The sequence below is a fragment of the Ixodes scapularis genome, unplaced genomic scaffold (genome assembly GCF_016920785.2).
Source record: "Ixodes scapularis isolate PalLabHiFi unplaced genomic scaffold, ASM1692078v2 PGA_scaffold9__187_contigs__length_104089568, whole genome shotgun sequence".
Taxonomy (NCBI): Eukaryota; Metazoa; Arthropoda; class Arachnida; order Ixodida; family Ixodidae; genus Ixodes; species Ixodes scapularis.
In genome coordinates, this window is record NW_024609884.1 from 27,611,806 (window position 1) to 27,625,962 (window position 14,157).

General features: G+C 45.8%; 1 protein-coding gene across 1 annotated transcript; it reads right to left on the reverse strand.

Annotated features, from left to right (window-relative positions):
• Positions 1-321: 321 nt before the first annotated feature.
• On the reverse strand, positions 322-9,094 carry LOC121047082 (glutamate receptor U1-like). The gene is made up of 9 exons (XM_040501971.1): positions 9,080-9,094; positions 8,745-8,851; positions 8,507-8,597; positions 8,006-8,167; positions 7,796-7,934; positions 4,960-5,183; positions 3,472-3,755; positions 618-827; positions 322-391 (listed from the first exon to the last, which is right to left on the reverse strand). The coding sequence occupies exons 1-9, from the start codon at positions 9,092-9,094 to the stop codon at positions 322-324; spliced, it is 1,302 nt and encodes a 433-aa protein (XP_040357905.1).
• Positions 9,095-14,157: the final 5,063 nt, after the last annotated feature.

Consider the following 14,157-nt stretch of genomic DNA (forward strand, 5'->3'; position numbering starts at 1 on the left):
TTTCGCGACGTCATCATGGTCCCGGCCATACCCACGCGCGGAGAGCCGGGTCAAGTGATAAGAGGAAGGCGGCTGATTGGTCCGGCGCGCACGTAGCTCCCACTGTGAACGGAGTATAGAGCTTAGGATCGGGGTTAAAAATAGAAAAAGGATAACTGCAAGAAAGAGAGTAGTGCTTCTCCGTCTCCCTGAAGTTTAGTCATCTCTCATGCAACGTCTGGGAACCTAGCTACCCGAGGAAGGCGCGGCAAGTACCGAGGCATGAACTTTTTTTTTAATGTATATTTAATATTTGTTTAATGTGAACTACGGATACAGTGACTATGGCGCTAAGTAATACGATGCGTTCATGTGCGCGTTATAAAACCCTAGGAAATTGAATTTTCTGTGTCTTAAAAATATTGAATAGAAATACGTTTATCATCTTGTAAGGTGCACAAGAGACAATCCTTGTACTGGAACTGCATATCGCATGCGTAGACCTTATTTTGAACACTATATTTAGGTGCGCGGGAGTTCCCGCGTGCCAGTCCTTTCCACCAGTCGTCGGTGCGTGGCTCCGGTGTGCCCGCCTCGACTAGCGTCGTGCAAGTCGAGGACGTCGCAGCCGTGCACACCGGTGAACGACCAGTTCGGCGCCGAGTACGAGCAGGGTGAAGGCGGCGGCCAGCGGCAGGAACATGAAGGCCAGGCTGAGGTCCTGGAACCTGAGGTCTTCGTACTGGTCTCCCGGCGCTCCTTGGAAGTCGAGGAAGCAGGTGGCCGGCTGGGGAAACATCTCGTGGTGCCGCATGAAGGGCACCCCGGCCTCCAGCAACCAACGGATTCTGAGCGCAGTAAAATCGAGGGACACAACGGACAATGGCTGAGTCGCTTTTGGCCCCGGCCTCCGATGCATGCACTCAACGTAAGGGAAAAAAAAAGCGGAGTTCCGCGAATTCCGAAGACAAGTGTGTGTGTGTGTTTTTATGATCATAGCGAGTTCGACGGGCATGTACCAGCTGCCTTCAAAACTGTTGAAATTGACTCTACCGTTATAGCTCCTCGTGTTTCTGGTTGTCCTGTTCGTCGGCAAAGCGCCTTTCCAGGGTAAAGGTAGAGGGTGATCTTTTTTAATATTTTAGTATGTGCGCCGCGTTATCCCGCCACTATCTGCTGTCATTGATGCGAGACACTTTTACGTTAAATATTATTACTCGACATGCACGTGCTAAATTAGTAATATGCACAGGCCTTCTATTCAGGTCCCTTAATTGATTCATGATCGAGATTCGAATTCACAAACACAATTCAGTGGCTCAAGTATGTGAAGGACTACAGCCGGAGAATGACCGGTGTCTGCGTTAAGCAAATCAATTGTGGGTCCTCTTGGCATTGCGAAGTGGCAGAGGATTTGATGGAAATAGGAACCCAAGTGATAGAACTTACGAAAACTCGTCACGCAAGAATCGTGACCCGTGTACACTTCGCTTCAAAAGTTCAACTTGTGATTTTCACTGAGTATGGATGTATCAACAGCGGCACGACTCCGGCAACGAGCAGGTTGTGTCATTCATGCACAAAGCATTTATTTATTTATAATACCCTAAAGGTTGTACATTATTCATATTGTAACGTCCTTTGTCTACAACAGGAGTCTCTCAGAAGCTTGGTAGTGGCAGCCGATGTTTCGAGCGTCTTCATGGTCTTTTAGAGGGGCCCTGCTAGGACTTTTTTACTGGTTTTTAATTTGCACCGAACCTGAGCGGCACTGAACGTAGCAACTTACTGAAACTTTTCTCTTCTCGAATTTCGTTTTATTTGAAAAGTTATAGACAAATTAAAATTACAAGAACAAGCAAAAAATAACCTCCTTCATGACGTCCTTGGTCGCTTGAGTGGCCGTGAACTAGAGGAGGAGTTGTGAGCTCAGCGAGCGCTCACGGCTGCCGCACTCCGTGTCGACGGCGCGAGAGGGCGCCACTAAAGCATGTTCTGGATAGGCTGTATGAAAAGGGCAGCCAGGGCGGCTCGCATTGCATTTGCTGCGCGATTAAACACTAATTCGGCGTGACACTTAATTGGCGACAAAGGACAGCAAACACGGGGTAAAGATCAGTTCAGAACGGGAGCCACTTCGCGCTGCCATACCACCAAACGGCCAAACCGCAAGCCAAACCTTCTCGCCGAAGGCCTTCGGAACGCTCGGAACCGGTCGGAGCCTCGACCGCAGAGTCGCCGCGTACATCCGGGACCTTTCTACGCGTGCCGCTCGTCGGTGCCTGGTCCCACTACACCTTTCTAGTATGCGCTGCCTTTTCCACCCCTTGGTGGCGGTTAAGTCGACTGGTCATTTCTTGTTTCTGTACTTTATAAGCTGCATTTGTTTCTTTTCTGATCTAAAATACTGAATAAACAATGAAAGCCCTGTAACGCCGAATTAGTGCGCAGCTCTTGAGGAGGAAAAGGGGAAGGGTACTGAGGGGAAAATATTTCCTCCCTCCTCCTCGCCTCCTCATCCTGTCTGCTACTCCTTCCTCCGAGCGGCGTTACCTCACGAGGGTCACTGACCTCAAGGGGGTCACGTGATGTCACCGGGGGTCACGTGACGATGACGTCATCAGTGACGTCACTACTGACGTCACTGATGACGTTATCATCACTAGTGACGTCACAAATGACGATGCTGATGCCGATGAGGCATCAGCACTGACGTCATCAGTGACGTCACTGATGACGTCATCAGTGATGATGACGATGCCGATTATGTCATCAGTGACGATGACGATGTGGATGCCGATCATTCACCAATGACGTCACTGATGACGTCATCAGTGACGTCAGTGATACCGTCATCAGTGACGATGACGATGCGGACGCCAATGACGTCATCAGTGACGTCACTGATGACGTCATCAGTGACGATGACGTTATGAGGGACGTCACGCGTCCCATAATGCACCGCGCGGTTACGCCGATGGCGACGCCGCTCAAGCCGGAAACGGGCGCCTAAGGGCTGCGCTAAAAAACTACTTTTATAAATAATTGAAACGGTTCGCAACCACTTACATTTTGTATTTCGACTAAAAAGAATATTTTAGCGGCTCTGACCAGTAGTAAGCCCAGAACAAAAGACTTCAGCGCTTTCGGCACCACGGGTCGCCCCCGTAGTTGGAGGAGGTTTCCGCGTCGTCCGGTTGAAATATGATGCATTTATATTTAGTTACTCTCTCCGTGCCCGCTGGCTTGCCCGAACCCCAAGAGACGTGGAAACCGCAAAAAAGGTAGACGCTTAAATGTGATTTCAGGGTCCCTTTAACGAAACGTGGGCTCCGTCAGACTACTGTTTAAGTTCTTCCTGCCAGCTTCGACCCCCCGTTCGCGTTTTGCTTGCATTTCGCTCGCGTCAGAATGCACCACACTCACACTACGAGTATGAATGCGAGACGGGTGCGGTCATCCTCCGTGCCCAGAGCACCCACAGCGACTCACCTGACGTCCATGGCTCTGACGAGGGCCTTGTCTAGCCGCTGGTTGATGTACCAGCGGAAGTCAGCCGTTTCGAGGATATCGCTGGACACGTGGAAAAAACCTCCCAGGGTGCTGCAAGAGCGTGCCACTGAGATGCGGTTGCCCGTGGTATCCATGAGGATAGCGGTGCGGCCGTCGAGCACGTCGCGCAAAATCTTCGTCGTGTAGATCTCGGACTGGGGCAGTTCACCGGCGAATCGCACGATCCGCTCGTGCAGAGCCCGGTACGTGTCCAGCCCTGAGAACTGAAAACACGCCATCTGGTGTGGGAGGCCGACCGTCTCGGCTCCATGACGGATGGTTTACGTCCACATCACTAATGAGCCAGAGCGGCGATATCTGGCATAGTATAGAAGGCGACCTTCTACATGCTAAAAAATAACAAAAATATGACGTAAAAAAATGCACATACTGTGAAACCCGTGTAGAACGAACCCACGTACAGTGAATTATCGTCGATATGGAACTCACGAAAAGTTTAAATAAAAATGCACGTAAAAAGTACTTTTTATAGCGAACAACACATTGGCTATATCGAACTTTTTTCCCCCGGGAAGACTTCCAAAAACGTGCAAACAATCGTTTTCTAACCTGTCTCCCCCCCCCCCCCCCCCCCCCAAAAAAAAAAAAAAAAGAAAGGTAGGAAAGAAATGAAATTCGAAAAGCTGAAGCCGTAAACAAAATTGAGCGATGAGAAGCGATTCAACAGGGGAGAAAGCTAGAAAAGATACTGTGCAGGCACGCACAGAAAAAAAAAATCATTTCATACCAAAGTGGTTGCCTACGAAGAAAAGCGATTCTGTAGGGGAGATAAGCGACAAGAAAAATCTGCACGCATGCAATAAAGAAGAAAAAAAATTCCAGCGGCGTTGTTACAAGGCGGAAGCGAAGAGATGAAAAAGAAAGAGAAGCTCTCGCCTTACAACGAACGCATCGTGGAAGTTCGTTGTAAATGGTTTTTGCTATATCGAACTGATCGTAGCGTTTCCTGCTGTTCGTTATAAACGGGTTTGACTATATACACACACACACACACCACAGAGACACACACACACATATATATATATATATATATTACAACTCACAAAAATGTCATATGCAGCCCCTTTCGAATTGTAAGCGAAGGAATGCAATGCTGCATTTGTCGCGCATGACAGTTCTTTGGTGTGTACCATAGACACGATGCCACGATATCACTGGCCTTTGCTACTGACATACGAATGACAGGACGTGCGAAGATACAAGCGGTTCTATTATATATTGGGGAGGTAATGACGTAGCCAGCAATTTTTATTTTTTTTTTAGGGGGGGAGGGGGGAGAGGGTCTTGATGACTTGGGGATGGGCTAAGAGCTAGACGTGAAGAGTGGAGTCATGCACATCACGCGGAAAAGACCTCTCAAGGCTCCCTGCTGTGTCAGTGTCGTCGACCGCTCGAAATGCGTGGTACCTGAAGCATATTCATAAAGGGGGAAGCTTTGAGCGTGACTGGTCGAATGGGAGGCTCTCGGCTCAGGAGCTCTGTCACCGTGTCGATGCGTGACACCGGTGCCTTGACCATCAGGCTGGCCTTCACCTGGCCTGTCAGGTACTGGCTGAACACGACAATGCCCAGCAGCCACACGCCAAAGAGGATGCGGGCAGCCGCGCCGCGCAGGGGTTTCAGCCGGGTCGCTGCACAAGTCACAGGGGTTCAGGTTGACGACGAAGATAGTGGTTCGTCCGCAGTCATGTAAAAGCAGCCCTTCTCGGTTCGAGCACTAAGCAGGTTGTTTGCGCATCGTGACGAACCAGGGATCGGCTACCTTTACAGGCAGCGGGCTGGATTGCCGGGAAGCGTATCAGGGAGTGGCTCTTTGTCTATGGAAAGGCTGTGTAAAACGATCTATTTCGCCAACCGATTATAGAGCCATTGTTAAAGTAGTCAGAAGCTCACTCACCTCAAAAGCCAATATATTCAAAATGCACAAGACAACACACGTTGAAAATGTTTTCGAGCGGTATTTATTGCAATACTTCTTCAAACTGAACTGCGCTCTTTCGTTCAATCTGACATCTTTAAAATGAGAAAAGTGCTAAAGTATACTCCGTTCACCCTTATGCTGAGACTGCAGCCAGAGCTACAAGCGCGAGCTAGACCCTCGCTCCTGGCTTCGAGAAGTGCATTTCTCCGTGTTGTTCTTTTCGTTCGTGTTGTTTTGGCGTATTACACTATAATGTCAAACCAACTAGCCAAACTAGCCATTCTTATCCAATGCATTTCTAGCACGAGTGCTCGGTCTACTGGATAACATTTCAAATCAGCGACCTCGTGCTTAGGTGCTTGTAACATGGGCAGCACGCTTCCATTATTTACAAAAATCCCAGTCCACACGTGCTAAATCACAATCAAGTCACCGCTCGCTCACAATAGACCCTCCCCGAAAGTCAGTCTACTCACCCTGTGCAGAGCAAAAAAAAAAAAAAAAAAAAAAGGGGGATCGGTGGCCAAGTGGGCTAGCGCACACTAGAGCCATTAAATGAGCTGCGCTTATTGAAAGCGTCGCTGAGGTCGGTCCACCACAATTGGCCGAATGCTGCCAAGTAATGTAAGAACTTCAATTTTGATGGTGCTTGCAGTGCTGCTTCGAGAGCGCTATGATTTCAGGCTTCTACCATTTCATTACAAACACCATCGAACTTACTGTTCACAAGGTAATTACGTCACGAAAGGTAACCGAATGAGGGCGCCACCGAAACATCTCGCCGCAAATAGCGCACACCAGCTCGGAGCACGTGGAGCGAAAGCTCGCGCTAAAGCCCAGAGATCCTGGGTTCAATCCCTACCCCTGCCCGTTTCGATCTGGACGAGCTTTGTCCCGGCGTGCGGTCGTGTATCACTACTGCATGGTGCACGTTAAAGACCCCAGGCTAACGGTTTTTGCTGCACTGTCTAAATTGCTCATCTACAGCTGGGAGACAAGTCGCCCGTTGAGGCAGACTAGTGTATAGGTTGTATAAATATACACACAATTTGTTTTTCATAGCCAAGCCTGCCGCTTTAATGGCGGGACTGCACAACTTCTCCACACCAGTGAAAACGAACGTCCTCTAAAGCATAAAGTAGAAATAGAAAAAAAATGCTGGTCCTTTTACGATGTTACCTTAGATCACGGTGTAAGATACACTCTTTAGGTGAGGACATGGCGGGGCTGAACGCGCTGCGAGAGGAATCGGATAGTGTTCGTTCGACGGGCATCCGAAAGGCTGCATTATTCCGGGGCCGCCGTGCCCGCGGCTGACAGTGTCGCCGGCGGCCAAACGGCGAAACTGTGTGAGAGCGAAAACAATTATCTCGTTTCCATGACACGCCGGTACACCGCGGTCTTTCTGCACGAGCGACAACCTCGCTGGAGCTCTGCGCGTGAGGAGCATGAGGCGGCACGAGCCGTCTTTGCCGTGCCCACGGGTCGGCGAGTCATCTGCCGGCGCCGCTTGAAACCATAGTGAGAGAGAGAAAGAGAGAGAGAGTGAAAAGCGAACTCTATCTGCACTGCGCGAGGAGCGTGCTGTCTTCACCTGAAGAGTATTATCTTACACCGTGCCTTAGATTCATGAAATGGAGGGTGCTTGATTTAGCCGAGCATAATCTCCCATCACCGCCATTAGAGCAGCAATATTATCGGAGCTTTTGAGACTGCCACAAGGTGGCTCTGACTTTTTAAAATGGTCTATTGCGGCCAGTCAGAAAGTGCGCGTGCATAACACAAACATATCAACGAACTCGCCCTCATACTCTTTTATGAAAAGGTGTATAGACGTTCACAAGCATGGCGTCCGACTGGTGACCCATCCGTGCAAGCGCGTGCAGCATGCGCGTGAAGATAGCTTTTACAGGTGTGTAATAGACCGATTTCACTAAGCGTTCGGCGCATGCGTGGTGCCGCCATAACTTAAGTTCATAGGAGGCAGACGGCCGTGCATGTAGGGGCTCGTGTCGTCTCTTGCTCAGCACGCGTAGAGCTCTAGCAGGGTTGTCGCGCGTGCAGAAAGACTAATGTTCCCTCGATGCTTTGCGGCAGCAGTGGCGTAGTCAAACTGGCTGGTGAGATCGGCCTAATGCACTTGCTTGCTCACACGAGGAGGTACATGGCGGCCGCCAGATACCCTGTTTGCAATCGTCTATAAAGTTAATAACTATAGGAAAGGCACAAAAGGGGGTGTGGACCGGACAAGACAACGTTCTACCAACATTTGCCAAAAGCTTTGATGCAAACATTTGTGCGAGAGGGGATTGTAATACGTACACTCAATGAAAAGCGACTCGACGTACATCCAGAAAAAAGTGGAAAGCTTCTTCAGTGGACCTTCGCCAACCTTTGACTTTTGAAAGAACGTCGTCAGCAGTACCAGAACAAGCATCGTGACAAGGAGCAGCGCCAGCGTCTGTTTGGCATATGAAACACGGTTATCGTGTGTACAAACTGGGAGAGTCATGTTTGGTTTGAGAAGCTTACTTCTGATTCAAACGAAGTGGCAGAAGAAAAGGGATCGGCCAGGTATGGCCTCCGAAGTCCGCTGAGGATTGGCACGTCCTCGTAGATGTGCGTTTCGCCCGTGTAGAAGTAACGTAGGTAGTCCACTTTGAGGGAAAATGGGCCCACGGCAATGTCCGCTTCCTGTGTACATTTCACAGGATGATTGTGTCAAGACTTATAGTGCAGTATGCGACCTTTAAACACAACCTGCCCGAATAACAAGCATAAGCGAATATTGCGGATCAAGTTATATTTTGATATTCTACAGTGTTTGCGAGTGCTTGTCAGTTTTGCTGCACGTATGTACGCGAGATAACTGGACAGAATGGTGGGTTCAGCAGAAATTTGTGTCACTATCCTGGCACCGCAAATATCTAATAAAGCTAGTGGAAATATTTCGCGAGGTTCACGTACACGACATGTTTGCTAGCCATGGTTTGGATATTTTTGAGTTTGCGTAGTTTAAAATAAGGAACCTACATTTCTTTGAAGCATTCCCAAAGGACCTGTGAAGTTGCCGTCATCCAACAGGTTCCCCCAGTAGGCGTCAACGCTGTTCAAAATTCTGTAACTGAAAGACACGCGAACCATCAGTGATATGCTGTCGTTAGAGCATGTGATGATTTATTTTTGTTTTGTTTTGCTATATGCAAACGTAGAGACCACAACAAAATAGAATGCGCATGCTCTCATCACATTGAAAATCTTATCACCAGACCTGATGTTCAATGCTGCCGTGATGTTTCCGAAGAGTGAGCCCGTCATTCCGTAAACTCTCTGGTGACCGTTTTCCATGATTCCCATGGTATAGGGAAAATAGTCGAACTATTGGAGAAAGAAAATGTATACAAACAATACTCAGTACCGTGCGGACCGCCAATCAACCACATCGAGCACGCCTTAGCTTTCTGTTTTGTTTTGTTTTCTCTTGCGCAGGGGCGGATTTAAGGTTTGGAGGGAGGCGGGGAGGGGGGGGGGGGGGGGGGGGGCTTTGCAAAAAGATGAAACGTCTCGAACAGATATAAAGTCATGGAAATATGTGACGTCACAGACCAAGGTGATTGCCATTTCAACCAGAAGGAGTAATTTTTTTCCTAAGAGTGGCAGTGCAACGATTTTAATGTTGGAAGGCTTTGCGGATTGTATTTTTTATATTGTTTATCTTGGCACAAGTGACAAGAAACGTTCCACCTTCCCCCGAAATACTACGATTCCGCTGCGCTCGAAAAGGGGAAGAAAACGAATTTTTCGCCGTTCTGCAGCCGCGTGTGGCAGCTATTGGAATTACAATCGCACGTCATTGGGACTACACAAGTTTTTGTGACGTCAACAAAACCATTCTTCTAATTTTTCCTGTGGCGGACCGTCTTTTGTCTCGATCGCTCGCCGCGATCTTCAACAATGCTAAGAGGACCGAACGTGATACTCCCAGTGATGTCACTGCGCAACTCACTAGAAAGACGGTATGAGTGGAGAGGTACCATAGTGCGTTTTAAGTTGATCGAACCAACCAAAGGTTTCTTAATTTACCAGGAAAACTTATGATTATGCTAAGAGGTGGTACAACACAGGTTAGCTTCAGGCGTAGTGGAGAAGTTTTATTCTGGAGTCTAAGTAAAGGTTTGTAAGTCCACTGAAGCATCAAAAGGTTCTTTCAATTCAACTAAAAAAATCTGCGGTACAGCACTCAATCAGTTCAGGTGAATCATGAGAATTGTGTTCTGGATTTTGCATAAAGGTGTTTAAGGGGGGACCTACCCAAAGGGGTCAACTTTTGAACTTTTGAACCTTTTGAACCTTTGAATGAAATTTACAGTATGTACTTTCAGTTGCGAGGCAGAATGCTGTGCAAAGTTTTATCTGTGTACTTGAATTGTAAAATAAATTATAGTCGTTTTTATCGGGAACACACTGACTTTGTTTAGCAAAACTATTGTTAGAAAACTAATGTAATACCCAACGTTTTTCTTCACTAGATCTACAGGAGAATGCCTGAAAGGTACAACTGTGAAAACAAAATTTCTAGAAAGTCATTTATTTTATGCTAACATCGCAGTGAGAAGTCCAATAAGTTTTTTGTCTTTTATGTTGTCGACAAAATCATAACATATTTCATAAAAGACATCCACAAAGTCAAAAAGTAATTCCAAATTTGCATTGCCCATAAACTTTCTGTTAGTAAAAACCATGAATGAGTCTTTCTTTTTGTCCCATTAACAAACGATAGTTTTCCTAAACAGAAATTTATGCCAAAAAGTGGAAAGCAGAAAAATGCGTTCAAAGTGTTTTAATTTTTGCCTTTTTCTTTGGCGCCGGAAGACCGAACATTATTTATAAAAGATTAACTATGCCGTGTAAGTTAATGAAACTTTCTCAGAATGCTCTCTAGATGTTAGTGGATGTAAATATTTTTTTTAATACAACTTTGTTTTGCAGAAATATGTTTTTCTGGGTAGTGTCCCCCCTTAATAATACACCGAAGCAACCAAGGGTTTCTTTAATTTATCTACGAAAATCAGTGGTACAGTACACTATCAGCTCAGGCGAGGTGGAATAAGTTATTCGGGTGTTTAAATTAAGGTTTCTAACTTAACTGAAGTAACCAAAGTTTCCCTCAATTTACACACACACAAAACAAAAAGCAGTGCAGCATATCATTTGTTCAGGCGTTGTAAAACATTTTTATTCTGGGTTTTAAACAAATATTTGCAAGTAAATCATGAGGACCTAAGCACGCATGTGATACCTAGGCAATTTGCACCACACTGTGCCAAACTGCTTACCATGCTACATCCTGCTAGATTTCACTCGAATGTGAGGAATTCGCGCCATTATTGCGCCAAAAGCTCCTTTCACTATTTCAGTACTGAAAGGAACAGGCAGCGCGACATTCCCGAATCGTCACGGTAGGCGTGCGCCAAGCTTAAGAAATTTTGATTATCACTTCGAAGAACGTACTATTGAATTTAATTTTTCTGTCGAATACTTAGTGTACTCGGTAGTTCCGCGTGACTTTTCATTATCGGGATCTGTTCGGGCGGGTTAATTAGCTCCGTTAAGTGCGCTTCTCACCGCGTCGCGATGCTCAGCAGAGAAGCGACACTTGCAACGTACGTTGCGATCTTGCGTATCTCGCTTCTCCGCAACACAGCCGCGTTAGAGTGAGGTGGTGCACACGCACTCAACAGATTTAAAACAACAACGATAACAACATTACTTGTTGAGTGGCGCAAAGGTCTAGCTTGCAGTAAAACACCCAAAACAAACCAGCAGCCTTACTCGTTTTCGCTGCAAAAAAAAAAAAAAAAGTTTGTCACATTGCGGATTATTTCTTAAAACCCCGCCCTTGGTTAGAGTGATTCTGAACCAACAGATTGCGATAGGATCGCCTTCCAGACCTGTGCATGAACGCAATAAATCGTGTGTGGTGGTGCTTCGCTACAGTGTGGTATTTTTCTTCCTCCTGAAATTGACGGGGGGGGGGGGGGGGGGAGCGACGGGGGTTTGAGCACGCGCATGTCACACAATTTCTGGCATGGAGTACATAAAATAATTTTGGGGAATCTTTAAGTTGGAACAGATTTACGCGTGAATAAATGTACTTATACTGAAATGAAGCACACTACTCGCTTCTAGCGGACTTGTCGCCGCTGCAAATATCCGCCAGGGTCAGGAACCGACCCTGGACCTCTCCAAGAATGGCGAAGCGCTCTGCCAACTGAACTAACCAGGAGCTAGACGTCAATACAGCAAACGAACGTTAACAGTTTCTACCACTCTTTATCGTAACTGAAACAGAAATGAGATCAGACGTTCAAAATTAGATTTATGTAGCCCAGCGTTTCGCCTCGTTGTCTTCGAGGCGTCTATGAAAATAAAGAAACTCGCATAATTGTAATAAAGAGCACAGATGATTAATTTCTTCTGTGACAACATAGACAGAAAAATGTTCGCAATAAAAACATAGCAATAAAAACAAAACCGAAAAGGTTCGAGAACCCAATCGGGGCTCTCTTTCCATATTATGTGAAGAATTAGCGTCGCTACGAGTATTCGGGTATTTGACGATTAGAAACAAAAAAAAAAAAAAAAAAAAGAATTGAAACAACTGCTCTAATATTCCTCTTTTTTTTTTTTTAATTTGCAATGACAAGTTACTTTTTTTTTTTTGGCATACAATATTTTTTCAGATGTTCACCAACTATGTAATGGTTCATCATAAGAAAGAGCGCAATTAAAGATATGAAGACAAGAAAAACGCGAACGCACACACTAAAGACGCAATGTCACTATATTTGGTTTAGCCGATGATCACACACACACAAAAAAAAAAACGAATTGCATGAGCGTGCGGTCTTGGCGCTGCTTGAATGGCTTCATCGGCCCGTAGTGCTGGCTGCGCCCTGATCTAAGGTAAAGACAAGTCAGGGGGTCAACCGCCGGTATCTTTCACGGCGTCAAATTTAATTTGGTCATACTGATGCACAGTGAAACGCGCGAAAAAGCAGCTGTGGTCCACGCGCAGTTGCGGTTTTTTACATCACAGGCTCGCTCACTGCGGGCATCCAGGCATCTGACACGGTGCCATTTCTGTCTCTCACATGGCGTTCCAAGCGGCACATGACAACAAATGTACAGTCGGCACGGAATGAAACGCGAACAAGGAGTGCATGGTTCTCGACCCACGCTGAGTCACCTAGAGACGCAACACCAAAGGTTTGGATGCACTGAGCAAGAGTCTAACACATCGAAGGAGGAGCCATCTTCTTGCAGCTCCCATCTGGTTCAGGTGGTGCAGTATCTAGCGAAAACCATGCACCCACTGTTCGCGTTTCATTCCGTGCCGACTGTACATCAAGCTATTCTTGAACACGTGTCGCCATCTGTGTTTGATATTAGAAGACTGCAACTTGCCGTAACTGAATGGGAAAAGTTAGTGATTGAATACTGAACTTCACGAGTAATCTATCGATATGCCGTTTCTGGAAAATGTAATGTCAAAAGGTGCTTCGTTATTTAATGTCTCGATATTTTCGTTAGCCGATGTTATTCCGTTTTTATAGCACGAGGAAATAACACTATTTTAAATTTTATTTTTTAATGTTAAAATGTACATTCTCCGTACAGTTAATTGCTGACTTTTTTTTTAATTCACTACATCAAACAGACCGTTCATTTAAATTATCCTGGACGTCGAGTCGTCTAAATCGATCAAATATTTTTCAATTTCAGGACCTGTGGTCTATTAAACGTTATATATTAAACTAACAACTAAGAATAAACGTAATATTGAGACATTAAAGTATACTTGAAGAAGAGGTATTTAATTTGTCACGAACTTTATGACTGCAGAATAGATAGGAAAAAAGTTTTGAAACGGTCAAAAAGAATCAAAACGTCCTTTACGGTGGGGTTGCACCTTAACACTGAAGATTCTTGTACTCGTATGCACGTTTCAGTCATTTGTTACTTTATCAAAGTGAGTACAAGAAGAAAAAAACATGGCTTTCTTCTTTGAGAACCAAAATTTATAAAAGAGTACTTCGCCCAGCACGTGAGCTATGTGTAAAACTCCCTCTTTTGTCGGTCACGAGTATAGTAGACAGGGTGTTTCACCCACGACTAAGGCTGATAAAAATAATTAAAAAAAAAACAATTGAAATAAAAAAAAATTAAAAATTCCTTCTCCTAACGTAATCGACCGCGGTGGACGCCAGCTACGAGCGTAAAGCGATATTTTGCTAAGTAATTACGTAAAATTTACTAATTATCTAACTTCAAATATTCGCCTTCGCGGGCGCACTCAAAATATAGATTTGTTGCCCATCGAGCAAATATGCCGTAGCTGTTTCTTGAATTCAGACAAGAATGATTCTACTACACGCTATTCTCTGGCAACTTTAAGCCGTGAGAAAACTGAGATACCGAAGCCAACACAGACAAATTTAGTTTCCGGACCTTGAACAACTGCGATAGCCTATTGAGATGACGCCCAACTTATTTCTAATTAGAATGTGGCAGATAAGGGATATATTTTAATCAGTTAATTAATTTAAAAGTGTGTGTGTGTGGGGGGGGGGGGGGGCGACATGTAGATGAGTGCCGTTATCACCTTGTATTTATCAGGCTCG

What these genes read in the sequence shown, in the direction of transcription:
- LOC121047082 (XM_040501971.1), bottom strand. An exon ending in TGGGAATGCTTCAAAGAAAT is followed by an intron (nt 8,168 to 8,506) that starts GTAGGTTCCTTA and finishes AAATGTACACAG; the next exon opens with GAAGCGGACATTGCCGTGGG. An exon ending in GCCGAACTGGTCGTTCACCG is followed by an intron (nt 392 to 617) that starts GTGTGCACGGCT and finishes AATATTTTTAAG; the next exon opens with ACACAGAAAATTCAATTTCC.